Raw genomic sequence first — 14,309 nt, 5'->3', positions numbered from 1 at the left:
GGATGACAAATGGATATTGCTTGCTTAGTCTTGTTTCAGTAAACAGTACTTTGGTTTTGAGTCTGTACATAAATGAAAGTAAACTGATGCCAAAATTCGTGGCTTTTGGCATGTCATTGACATTGTGATGTATTTCACTGTGACAAGAATGGAGGCATTTAAAGACTTCGAGTTGAGACTGGATGGTATCACGCAGTTCAGAGTAGCGAGCAATAAAAGAAGCAACTGTTGCATATTGTATTTTGTTTTCAATATTCAGTGGCTGGTGTGCCTTATTTAATGTAGAGCTTTAACCACTTAATACTAACCTTTCATGAGCTTCTGAACTGCATTTATGAAACTGTCTGTGCCGCCTTATTGCAAATGAAATTACATTTACTGGTGTCATGTTAAGCAGTGAAATGTTACTGCCTTCATTTTATGTTTGTACCTGAAGCACAGTGAAATTATGTGGCTTGCCTATAATCAACAGAAAAGTCACTTGCAGAAACAGGTGTTCCTTAGTTCTAATCTGTGTCCTTTAACTAGGTGATACTCCCCTTACAGTTCCCAAGTATTTTCAAATAACTATTGTAATGATTAATTAACTGTGTAAAATTTCAGGGTATTGGTATTTTTGATCATATAAGACAGCAAGAGAAAGGGTTTTTTTTTGTTTGTTTTGCTTTTAGGGGTTGGTTTTTTTGAGTTGTGCGTGGGTTTTGTTGTTTATGGGGGTTTTTGTTTTGTTTTTTTTGCTATGAAGCAATTGGATTGTGATCTCTTTCCTTATGGTACAGAACCGTCAGTGCACAGTGCAGTGACTTGCTTGTAATTAACTCCAAGATTGCTTTTCCCCTTTGCAGATACAGTTTCATGCCATCTTTATGTCAGAATCTGTGAGTTTAACCTTTTACAAATGAAACAGCTTAAAACCATAGCTGCAATATAATATAGTGAATTTCTGCAGCAACAATGCATAGATTTTAAGGGGCCATTGCTTTTAGCAGGACCAAGTCTCTGCTGCTGAAAACAACCATTGAAATTTCAGGTTGAAATAATTTGTTGGGAGAATTAAAAAGCAGTCTTGAGAAAAGCAATTTTCACTGTTTCACACAAAACCCAGAAAAGTTAGTGGTTCTTTTTTTTTAGTAGAACAGATACTTCTCTGAGAGCTCGTGTGCATGCACATATGTACAAATGTACGTATTCCAGGACAGGCTTCTGGGTGCCTAGTGTCCAGTGAGATTTCTAGTGAGCCATACCCACACATCAGTGCGTGCATTCAGTCTACTTCAGTCTTCAGCTCAAAGCATAAGGATGAAATAGTTTCAAACCAGACAAACAGTTCCTGGACATCTATCTTGTTTTAGTTCCTGTAATTCTTGAACAAAGGTATTGTAGCAATAGAAAATAATTTACATTCATCATCTATGTTTATTGGCTTCCATTCTGCCTCTTTCAATGTTTCCTGTCATTACAAGACAGTTTCTGTTTTACAGAAACGTATTTCTACAGTAGCAGCTGACTTTTATGGTGACAGTACTGGCTACTTCATGTAGAGCATTTTGCAGGGATTACTGAGATTATTGTAAAGCTAAAATAATTCAAATTCCTTAAAGGTCAGTTGGATGCCAAGGGTATTTCTTATGCTTCAATCTAACTATCACTCGTGTTATTTAAATTTAAAACAAGAGCATCAATAATTGAAGATTTAGAATCTGTCTCACCAGATCTTTCATGGCGAGACAAGACAGGGATTCTTTTAATTTAAATGGACGTATAATTGTGATTTATTTTTCTCTCTTTTCCCAATAGCGGCTCTGATTCGAGGGAATCGTAAAAACTGTGCTCAATTTTCTGGATCTCTTGATTGGTTGATCAGCAGATTAGAAAGACTGGAAGCCTCTTCTGGTATGCTTTTTAGTATTTTTCTTATTTGACCAGTTTTTCATTCTTTAAAATTGGTGAAGCAGTTGGATTATGATCTTTTGTGAATACTTGTTCAGTTTCAGTATCTTCCTTAATAAAGTAAGATTTATATTTGTAATGCTTTTACGTAATTATTTCAATTTTATTTCTACCTTATGTTCTGACAGATTTTCCTTTTCCTTGACCAGTTGATTGTAATGTTATCTTTTAATTCAGTCAGTCACACTGGTTAAACAGCTGTTGCACGATTTCAGTTATATTAAGTTGCTTTCTTTCTAATTCTAGTTCCTTCCCTTCTCTTTGGAAGTCTGTATGTTTTTCAGGACTTGAGTCAAACTGAATTATAATAGTAACCGTATGGAATTGATATAATTTGTCTGTTCTTGAAGGGCTGTAGTGGTAATGTGGGGAAGTTAATGTATTCTTCTTGGGTATGTATGATAGATGGGTCTTCAGAAAAGACTTGTATGTTTTAATGTAATAATATTATGTAGACATTCCCTTTTTAATCACCTCTCTTGTTCCTGAGGTCTGTTGGAAGTTAACAACAAGGAGCATGTCTGAAATATATTTTTGATTTGAGAAACTGGGAATTGTCTCAGTTTAGACAGACACAAATTCTTCAGCCTATTTATTTTCTTTGACATTACCTAATGTCTTTTATTCCTCCTGAACCACTATGTTATCCCCTTAGTGTCTCTGAGATGCAATTAGTCTCTGTATTGCTGAAACTAAATGTGAAGTTATGCTGAGCTGTATTGTATGTGTCCATGAAATGGCAATCTGGATTCTGATTCCTTGGAAGCAATCTGTTCTCAGTAAGCCTGTTTTACCAACCAAATACGTTATAATTTTAAAATTCCAATTAATTAAAAAACAGATAAAAATACTGCAACTAAATTCAGTCAGAAAACCTCTTTGTACTATATTGGAAAATACATATTTTGAAGAGAATAAGTAGTGTGACCACTGCAGATTAGGTGAATATAAGTAGTATCATAAGAATTTATCTTGGTGATACATGATTCCTGTTAGCATTGATAGCTTGCTACTGTGTAACTCTTGACTGTCTCCAGTATTTACCATGCCACTACAGTTTGATTCTGTAAACAGATAGCATTAAGGAACCTCTGGTGAGTGTATCTCAGTTACTGAAATGATACTAGGGCTATGTTTCCACAATTAATAATGTTGATTTCATAGGTGATATTTCATAGGTGCCCCATTCCACTCATATAAATACAAAGTTTTTCTTCTTTTCCCACATGAATACTTAATTACTGTTCTTTTCAGTATGAAAATATGCCAAAATCATGTCGTACGGGTATCTGAAAAGTAGATAGTACTCAAACTTGGACCCAGCAGCGATGAAAGTAGATAAAATAGAAAATATTAGATCAGTACTCTTAAGATCGATTTTTGACTCTCTTCAAGCATGCTTTGCATGATGATCTTTACATAAAGATGAGAAACCAAAATAATACTGTTGAGAAGAAATGTCACTGCAGCCTAATTCCACTTGGCAATCTTTCACAGCAATTGCTGTATTTTAAATTTTTATCTGTTTTTTTTTCATCTCTCGGCAGTTCATGTGTTCTTTGCTTTGTCATTATTATTAATACACATAATTTTCTCTCCCTCCCTTCTTCTGTACTCTGCTGTTATCCAGCTGGAGCTGTTTCAGAGTTAGAGACTAAGAAATATTTTCTTTCCATTTGCAGTTGTGACTGTTCTGCATTCTGTATAATATTTGTTACTGTCCTGTTGGAAGATGGCTTATTCAGTCTTTCAAGCCTTATTTTCTGTAATTATGCTACACTTGAGTTCAAAAGATAGGAAGGCTTGTAATCAGACTAACAGGCAGGATAGTTACAACAGTGAGAACAATGTAGCACACCTTTTTGTTTACATATTCTTTATTCTCATCATCTTGTTATTTTATTGTTGTGTGTTGTTTCATGAGCTGGAAGGAACACAATAATCTTCCTTTCAATAATAATTTTTCATTGATTACAGAGTTGTCCTCAAGAATAAAAATTTCCTTTCTCAGCCTGTTCTTCCCACTCCTGAATCATATTTCTGCCACAAAGAGATGTGGCTTTTCATTCATTGGCATATTAAGGGAGGAATGCCAGGAAGGGAGTATGTCCCCATTGTAAAAGTTCTTTGGTTTGTATTAGACTAGCAGATATCTGAAAAGAAATGTCACATACTTAACACAGTTCTCATCAGCTATTTACTGTGGCATTAATACAAGAATGATATCCTGCTATTGCTGAGGATCCTAAATAAAAATTGGGAGTTGTCTCAGATGTCATATACCATTTGGCAGATGTTATCAAGTATCTTACCTTGGCTGTCATCAAAGGATCAGCAGCAGCCATGAGAACAGGTGTGTCTTATAGTAAACAATTCAAATCAGGTGTTTGTGTTCCCTTCAGCTTTGTAATAAATATGCATGTGCATTTTGTTTATTTGCCATAAATCTGTTCCTGAGATGAACTGACCAACAGCATGGAAAAATGTTGTCAAATGTCAGTGGTAGGAGTATTTGTCCCTCTCAGAGCTAAGAGTGAGCTGCCATGGTGTTTGCTCACTGATTGGTAAGATCTGGAGTGGGTGATTGCAGATGCAAAGAGCAGTCATATGTTGATGCTTCTCTTGGGAGTTTTTTCTTATGTTAACTATTTGGGCAAGCAGAGGGTTTAGAAGTCAGTTATTCTTTTGCAGTGAAGGCTGATATAGAGACTTTGAAGGGGTTGCCTGGGTAAGCCCCTCCAGTCAGCAATGTTTTATCAGTATTTTTTCAGATTTTTTTGTCAGTTTTTTATGCAGAGCTATGGCTATAGGATGGGGGCCCTGTTTATGCTCTGAATCATTGAGCTGCCCAAGATACGAGGCAACAGGAACATATGAGGCTGAATCTGTATCATTACTTTAGTTTTCAGCTGATGATACAAACAGCTGCTTATAGCACTGGTGTCTAGTTAGAGATTTACTGATCATCTTATCACTGTAGCTAGTATATTAAGTGTAGAGATCTGAAAATGTCATAACTGAGCAGTCATGTTGGTTTACGGCTCTGCAGCTGATCATCTTGCTTTCATGAACATTGGAGTAACAAACAATTTAAACTGAAACAAGCATTTAAAAAATGGCAAAATTGCAGGCTAGAGCTTCTCTTCACTGTGGTCCACCTCTGGTGAGAGAACATTCATCTAAGGAGAATTTTCTCACAATTATGCAGTTGCATGGATTTGACTACAGCCTTTTTAATTTCAGTGTATTTCCCTAGTTGTTCATGGTGAAATTCTTTCCTAAGAGGCCTAGTTTTACATCTGAAACATTCATGGCTAGATTTTTCAGAAATAATGCAAAAGTTTGCATTCAACTTTTGAAGGTTGAAGATTAAATCCGTTATGAAAGTTCTAAAGGTGTTGTGCTATGTGGTTCCTGTTATGTTTGTATTTAAAATATTAATCGCAAATTAAAAATAAGGCTTGAAAATGAAAAGGTAAATGTTTATGATATTGTAGCAAGGTATGAGATAAATTCTGTAAACAGCAAAGTAGTCTGACATTGCAGTTGTACTGCTTAATGAGCCTCAGGACATAATGCAAAAATTCTGAAGGTACTAATATCTGCAATGCTTGTTTGTTCTCCATTTTCTTAAGGAACTAGACCACTTGATATCCTTCCCCATATGTTCTGGTAAGGTAACGTCCACGTTACCTCCAAAACTGATTTTATAATTACGACTTTTTCCGGTTTTGAGGGAGTCAGTTATACAAGATGCTAATTATGCTGTTCTTTAGTTATCTTGAGAGGCGCAGTAGGTTCAGCTTTTAGTATGTAAATGTGCTTTTGTGATTTTATGTGGGATGATTGCTTGCCAGGTATTAAGATTTATATGGCTTGACTGGGGTGAGGATAGTCACTCTGTAATTTACAGTGGTAGGTCTACAATAGGGAGAAATATTGGATTATATTGTAACTTTTAAATAGAAATTCCTGGCTGCATGTATTCACCTAAAATAATGAAATAATTTTGTAACGTAGACTGTTTGTGGGGAGAAAGACCATGCTTGTTAATCACACCAAAATTAAGTTTGCCATAAACATTGAAGTTGTCAGTTACATCTACTGCAGGTGTTTTTTTGAGTGTGTTGCAATAAAGATTTGATGCCATAACCTATTATCAGTAAGATTCCTACTTTCATTTTTTTCTTATCCTTGAACTAAAAATGTTATGGAAACAAAATAAAGGTATTAAATATATAAACAGCATTTGTGATTTGATCGTAAAGGTTAGATTAGAAATTGATTCGGTTCCTGATCTTCACTGAAGCAAAATAAAGAAAACTAAAATTTGTATAAATGTGCCTGAGAATAGACCAGATTAGGAGTGAGATATAATAGGAGCTGAGTGAATAATAAAATGCAAATGCTTCAGCTGTCTTCAATGCATAAATTAAGATTAGACTGGTCTTTCACTCTGAAATATATTCCAGATGGGATTAACAAATCCTACTGACATTTTCAAGGCTTTAAAAGTAAGGTAATAAAAAAAAAAATAGAATAAGGCAAGTTAGTAATCTAATACCATCCAAGTGAAGATTTTTGGAACCAGGTAATATCAAGTTTGAGTTTTTGTTTTGGTTGGGTTTTGTTTTTTTGTCTCAAAAATGCTTCCTCAATTAACTCTTTAATTTTTGGTTTGTGAGAGTCTTTATGGTCAGTTATTTACGATGCGCCAGACTATATGGTATTGCTACTCAGGAATTATTAAAAAATCTCAAAAGGATATGCATGTGTGTAAAAATTTCCCTGACAAATCAAATACATATTCTTTGTACTTAAATTTGCATTTCTAACTTCTTTTTATTGTTATAAATTGAAAATCTTGTCTTTATTATTTACAAATTCAGAAAACCTCAGATATATACTGAGAACAGTTACGTGGATGAAACCACAGTCTTTAAATCTGTAAACATTAGCTGTCATTTATGATACACATTTTTTCAGTGGTTTATTCAAAACCACTGGAAATCTAATAGAAGAGCACTTACTGTCCTCTATAAACTTTAGATTCAATCTGTAATGTTGAGAGGGAGGCAGCTGATTATCATAAAGATTGTTTCATATCTATTTTCTGTGTCATCACACTGTCTTGGCACTGAGACTAAAAACCTGTGTTCAGTTAGTAGCAATTTGGAACATGGCTTTCTTTTTAGCTGATCCTTGCCTTATGTTGTAGCAGCTTTCTTACAAAGAAAGATCAGAGTACTCTTACTGAGACAGTCCTTTTGTCTGATGACTTTTTTCCCCACACCAAGAGGAGTTTACAGTGCTACATTTTTCTTTTAGTAAAAGAGAGCATGGCAAATAGCAGGTGACTCTTTTAAGGATAATGATTCTTGATGAAAGTGACTGCTGTTTTATTGGAATTGGAATTGCATTTAACTGAGGGACTGCTGGAGATTTAGTAGTTCTTACTTCCTTGCACATATGTTTCATGCTAGTTTCTATCTGTTTGCTCATTTAAGAACATCGCTGTGGCTCTCAGTATAGCTGTTAAATACACAGATAAATGATTTACAGTGGGTCAGTAGATGGGAATTTACCTCTGCTCTCTGATTCAGAGGTATCTGATTCCATTAGTAGTTCACATGGTTTTCTAAGGAAAAAAATGGAAAACTGTAAATACAGAGAGTATATTTTGTTTCTAATATGTATGCAGTGTGAAGTCTTCACCTTTTCAATGAAAACTAGTATTTTACCCATTTTGTTTGATTTTTTGAGTGTTAATTATCACATCATTATTATTAAAATTTCAGATATTTTTTTTTTTTTTCTTTATCACCTTTCTGATTTTTACTGTATTCACTTATTTTGGGAAATCTAGAAGTACATCAATGCTGGTTTTGTTTTGTTTTTCATATACAATGTCTTGGGTTTTTTAGACTATTCCATGTTGGTGAGCAGTATATTAGGCAGTATTACGTGCAGTTATTACTTTATATGCACTTTGAATAATCTTTTATTTCCCAATCCCAGGAATTCTAGAGGTTTTACATTGTGTCTTGGTGGAAAGCCCAGAAGCTCTAAACATTATTAAAGAAGGACATATTAAATCAATCATTTGTCTTTTGGACAAACATGGAAGAAACCATAAGGTAGGCAATGAGACAAGTATATTTTGGTGGACATTTGTGAACAAAGGAAGCAGGTGGTTCTGTGTAGAAGTTAGATTTAAAATACTTTAATTAAGTATTCACAATTAGGAATGAAACTTTTCCTAAAAGGCATATGAGCAGTTTGAGGAAGCCAAGGGGAATGTTATCTTCTTTTTAATAACAACATTGGTAAACACTAATTTAGACACTAATTCTCAACGGAAGCAGAAAAATATATCTTGTTAGAAGAATTTTAGAATTGTTGTAAAATAAAACTACTATGTTAGATGAATTATATACATACTTGTAACAAGGTCTGTAACATTATATTGCCTCAAGTAACTCACAGTGATTATAAAAAAAATATGAAAAATATTTAAAATAATTTTAATTCTATTTATTTATTTATTTATTTTCCCCAGGTTTTGGATGTTCTGTGCTCCCTCTGTGTTTGTCATGGAGTGGCTGTGCGGTCTAATCAACATCTAATATGTGATAATCTCCTGCCAGGAAGAGATCTGCTCTTGCAGACACGCCTTGTCAACCATGTGAGCAGGTAAAAAGTCACCTCATATACTTCTAGAAGAAAAGTGTATTGGTCTTATGTGATAAAACAAGTTACTTTATAAGCAATCAGTTCAGTAAAGTCTGCTTTTATACTGACTTGTATTTAGTAGCCTGCATTAACTCTTTTTCCTCCTCCTGCATTCCCTATACAGCAAGGCTACTGTGTGCTGGGGCTGGCTTAGAGGTACATTTTTCTGACTAGGCAGCTGTATGTAGTAGGAAAATATTTATAGAATTTATAACCCAATCCAGTGGAGAGATGTGAAAACTAGATACATTCAGCCTAGAAGTCTGAAAGACTTTTTGCAATATGGGTAACCAACTGTTGAAGATAATATGCCAGCATGGATTTTGGATACTTCTGTACTCTGTAGCTTTAATTACGGATTGGATGGCTTTCTTAGTACAAAGCTGGCACAGTACTGCTTATCTGGAGACAGATTTTTGGGGGATGAGAGTCTAGATTCAATATTATCCCCAAAATCAGATTAAAAAAGTATACTTTTCTTTCTCTACCCTCCCCGCCCACGACCGTTAGATGTATAGCTACATATCACTATTGAACTCGATATTGATAAGCACAGTAATAGTTTTGCATTTCAAGTGAAGTACTTGTGAAGTATTTTAAAATCAGCAGCCATAGCAACGTCAAACTGACATTAAGGATTGATACAACCACTGTGAATTACTGAGTTATGCAGGAGTTGGAGTAACGAAGGAAGAGGTGAAGAGAATTTTGAAATAGATTAGATTTTAATTTTGTGTCTTTGTAAATGTTATTCTCTTGAATGGATCATCAGTGTTACAGAATGCAGTTTGCTATACAAAATTAAAGCTGCAGTGTATACCTACTACATTTCTGTTGGTTACTGGTGAATAGCTTTCATTTTTGTTTGTAGGATTTAACATCTATTAAATGTTCAAACACATGAAATATTATAATTGGTATCTGAATGAGGATACTGTTTCAGTTACTGAAACAAAGTATTTTTTACTTCAGCTGTATAGACCATTTTTCACCAGAATAAATAAATATATTGAGCCCCAGGTGCTGGGAATAAAATTCCAGATTGATGCAAACACAGACCTGCTGTCAGTGAAGAAAGGGTTGGTATGTGAACTGTTATAGGAGCTTGACCCATACAAATCAATGTGCCCTGACATTATACACCAAGGCTGTTAAGAGCTGGCTGCTGTTGTGAGGCCATGCTGTCTTCATGATCTTTGAGAAGCTGTATTGATTCAAACGTGTCCCAGAAGACTAGAAGAAGGCAAATGTCACTTCTTCTACAAGAAGGGCTCAAAGTAGGATCTAGGAAATTACAGGCCCATCAGTCTCCCTTCAGTCCCTGGGAAAGTTATGGAATGAATCATCCTGGGTGCTATTACAAGTCAAATGGAGCATGATGGGATAAGCCAACATGGATTCACATGGGGCAAATCGTCCTTGACAAAGCTGATCACCTCCAATGACAAAGTAGCCTACTCAGTTGATGTGGTTGGAGTGCTGGACATAGTCTACCTGAATTTCTTTGAGGTTTTTGATAGTTTCTCACAGCCTCTTCATAGAGAAACTGATGCATTGTGGTCTAGGCAAGTTGTCTGTGTGGTGAGTGGGGAACTGGCTGACCATCTGCAAAAGTTACTCCTGGGGAGATTCCAAATGGAGAAGAGGTAGATTTTTCACAATGAGAAAAATCAGCCATTAGAATAATCTCCAGGGAAGTGGTGTACTCCCCAACACTGGACACTGTTTAATATTCACCTGGAAAGGGTGCTGGGCCATGTAGTCAAGATCATGCTTTGCCAAGACAGGTTAGAGCAGATGAACCTTAGAGTCTCTTCCAGCCTGGTATTCTATGAAATAAAATTACTTCTATTGTTTTAATCACACAAAGCAGGCAATAAAATTTGAATTTAATGAAATGTCTGCAGTAGTTCATCATGGTTTTGAGATAGGTTTTCAATAACTGCTTTTATTCTTTCTGTTTAAGCATGCGACCCAACATCTTCTTGGGGATTAGTGAAGGCTCTGCCCAATACAGAAAATGGTACTATGAACTTATGGTGGACCATCTAGAGCCCTTTGTGACTGCAGAATCAACTCATCTACGAGTGGGCTGGGCTTCAACAGAGGGCTACTCGCCATATCCAGGGGGAGGAGCAGAATGGGGAGGAAATGGTGTCGGTGATGACTTGTATTCTTATGGCTTCGATGGTCTGCATCTGTGGTCAGGTATTCTGTTTTGTTTTTTGTTTGGTTTGGTTGTGATTTTTTGGGGGGTGGGGTTTGTTTGTTTGTTTTGGTGGTTGTTTTTTTCTGTTGTTATTGGTTTGGTCTGGGTGGGTTGTTTTTGTTTAATGCTAGAACATTGTTTGCAATTCTGGTGGATTTGTTTACAACATCAGCAAAGTGAATCAGATGTTTCGGTTGACACTAGCAATATACAGAAATAGTAATGCAGATAGACTAATAATTTATTCAGTAAATATTCCCATTTCAGCCTGGGAATGATTTTTATTTAAAACCTCAAAGGTGCAAACAATGAAGTAAGACAGTCAGTTCACTGTCTTACTTCTATCTATCGCTACTTCTGTCACACTGTGTGATGGTCCAAGAACAGCCTGAGAGGTTTAATTCACAGGAGAGACTTTTTTTTTTTCCTAATAAAAAATATTTTTAATATGGATCTCTAGTTTAGGAGGTTAGAAATACTTTAGAGGTGAAGAAGATTTTTAATTATGCTTTTTCCATATATTTAAAAACCAGATATTTTTCCATAGTTATGCTTTGTTTACATGTATTAAGACTGAGTGTATTATAAAACTTGCAGAATCGTGTTCCTAGCATGAATATAGCGTGTTTGGTCAGGTATTCATCTTTAAAATGTTATTGATGCACCCTGGATCTATTCATTAATAGTAATTTCTGTATGCAAATTATAGTGTTAAGGGAAGCTGAACTGAGTATCTAAATTGTTTTTATTTACTGTTGATTCTGCAAATATCTTATTCTCTCAGCAAAATCAGAAAAATAAGAAAGAAATCTTTGTCACTTATTTCAACTTCTGTGAAAACATTCCCAGGTAGAATGAGTTGTCTTACACTTGAACATTCATAAACTTCTTGAATAAAATTTCTACTGTGGTTTCACCTTGTTGAGAAAAATTTTTTTCCTTTGATTTTCAGAGATTAGTGGGCAGTGGTGGACTGTAGAACTGACAGAAAACTGAGTTAGCCCATTGGGTTGGCAGTTCTTGCCACTATGAAGATACGAGCAAGTTTTCTAAACTTGCAGACAAGAGAGACAGCTGTAATGTATCATTCAAGGTCTTTGAATTTTGAGGCATTTTGGCTTGGTACTTGGAAAAGAATAAAGTTAAACATTTCAAAAGAATTTTCCAATCAAAATAGCGATTGATTGCATTATTAAATAATAACATATCGGCTGGAGTGGCATTTTAGGAAAGTAGCTGCCAGTTTGCTGTCATGTACAGTGAGAATTACTTTGGAACAATGATGTATAATTAATGGTGCCATTAAAGCTGTGTCATAACTGAGTTTGCCAGATAAAGTATTATTAGAGATGAACTAGAAAATAATGAGCCAGCTGAAATAAGTTTTGTAGTTAAGTGTCCCTTTTATGGAGGAAAAAAATATTATTAATATTTAAATTATTTTTCTACCACTGGAAACTTTTTAATCAAAAAGGTTTACATTTCCCCATGTTTTTTGCATCTTCTACTTCATAAACTCCAGCTCTAGTTAGAGGAAGTTAAACTGTAAGCAATGCAAATACAGAAGAATAAATGAACAAATATTTGTGTTTTTCAAATCTATAATCCAGCCCAGTCAAAAAAATCAGACCACCTTTGTATATCCAAATTTTGTATATTAATTTCTGTTGTGAATGTGGCTGGTAGAGTCTAAAAATTTTCTGTCATCACTGACATTCTTATGTAAGACATATCTCTCAAACTCAGAAGGACTTCAAGTAGTTGAATGCTGAAAATCATGGCCTTGTTTTTTCTTCCAGAATCCCCTTGGTCAATCTCTGCAATGACATTTTAAAACTTAATCTTCTGGGCATGAAGCATTTACTGCCTTAATGAATAGAAACTGTGATTTCTACTCCAAGGTTTCTGTTTCAGTCTGAGGCTTTACCAGAATCCCATTTGTTTTTTCAGTCCTTCAATTACTTCTTTAACATGGGGAAATGAAATTCATAGTTTTTTAGGCCTAAGGCCAGAAAAGGTACTTAGATACTTTAGTCTGCTGTGTTTTCATCAAAGACCAGTACTTGTTTCTGTTAACAGTCAGCCTTGCATTGATCCCAATAACCTATATTTGGCTAAATTTTAATGGGTAAACAGGCATTTAATCTCAAGTTGTATGTCTTAAGGAGATGAAGTATCCACTCTTTGTTGATAACTCTTTTAGACTTAAATTATCCCTGCCATTAAATGATTGTCCCCTTCAGAGATTTATTTGCTATTCTTCTTTCTTAGCAGTGTTTTGTATAGATTTCTGAATTTGTGAGGAACCCTTAGAATTGCTCTGTCATTCCACTGCCTTTGCTCATAGATCTGACTATTCTTACTTATTTCTTCTGTCTTGAAAGGGTGCAGAGAAGCAAGAGCATCTGAAAACTTTTTTCCCCCAGCTATACTGCTGACTGCCCTATCAAGACAGGCAGATTGCACAAGAGCACCTGCACCTGTCCTATAGTCTGCAGTTTATGTGTCAGTATCAGGAAGTAGTTTTCCATATGTAGAGTGTTAGCAGTGTTGGTTTGTAGTTTTCCTAAGGGTGGAGGTTGTTGTGTGTATGAAAATTTATCTGCAGAAGAATTACTGAGAATTTTTTTTTCCTTATTTCTGATGTTGTTAAAAACATATGCCACCTTCATATTCTTGGAAGTACAGCGCTTTTAATTAAGTACTTCATGTTTACAGAAGTTGGATAGCATAGTTAAAACTATAGTGCTCTGTTCTTAATAAGTGTTACGGTTTATCTCTTGTAGAAATTGCGTATGTTATTTTTGGAAAATATGTCTAGAAATATTTTCATACAACTTTCATGCTGGGTTTTTTTTTGTAGATGACAGTAGATTTCAAAGAAATTTTCTATTTTTGTATTCTATAGGTTATTTCTCTTGGGAAGCAGATGCGATTGTGTAAATGTAGTTTGATGCAAGAGAGAGTAGTCCTTTAGAAATCATACAAAACTTTTAAATAAAAAATACATATATTACTGAATATATATGCCTCAAAATTGCTGCTGTCTGTGTATATGCCAGAAAAAATGCTGGGTTGCAGTTTGATTATGAAAATGAATAGTATCATCCTACACAAGTTTGCAGGGGTACTATGATGTGCCCCTTAATAACAGGAAGTACCTTTCTTCTCCTAAGTAATTTCTGATATGATACTTGTCATTATATTGAATAATGATGCATTTTTTACCAAAGTATACTAGCTTTCATATTAAATATTAACAATTGCTTTTCAATTTGCATTTCTAGTATTGTAAGGAATAATGTTTAATTTTCTTTATTTTGATTGTTTATATGGGTCTCAGTAATTATTTTCTCTTAAATGCGACTTAGCTGTATTATTTATGATAAAAATAGCTTTGTAGATATGAGCGTACATT

General features: G+C 34.8%; 1 protein-coding gene across 6 annotated transcripts in view; it reads left to right on the top strand.

The window, feature by feature from the left end:
* Positions 1-14,309, top strand: part of RYR2 (ryanodine receptor 2) — a 382,151-nt gene that overhangs the window by 191,446 nt on the left and 176,396 nt on the right. For all 6 annotated transcript variants that reach the window (XM_062637382.1, XM_062637380.1, XM_062637379.1 and 3 more), the window contains 4 exons: positions 1,798-1,893; positions 7,969-8,087; positions 8,510-8,643; positions 10,649-10,890. In XM_062637382.1, coding sequence (XP_062493366.1) covers positions 1,798-1,893; positions 7,969-8,087; positions 8,510-8,643; positions 10,649-10,890 — 591 coding nt within the window. The remainder of the gene's footprint in view (positions 1-1,797; positions 1,894-7,968; positions 8,088-8,509; positions 8,644-10,648; positions 10,891-14,309) is intronic.

Source organism: Pezoporus occidentalis, unplaced genomic scaffold (genome assembly GCF_034315485.1).
Source record: "Pezoporus occidentalis ecotype Australia unplaced genomic scaffold, CSIRO_AGI_Poc_V1 ctg52, whole genome shotgun sequence".
Taxonomy (NCBI): Eukaryota; Metazoa; Chordata; class Aves; order Psittaciformes; family Psittacidae; genus Pezoporus; species Pezoporus occidentalis.
Note: the sequence above shows the minus strand (reverse complement) of the source record. Positions and strands in the feature narration are given on the sequence as shown.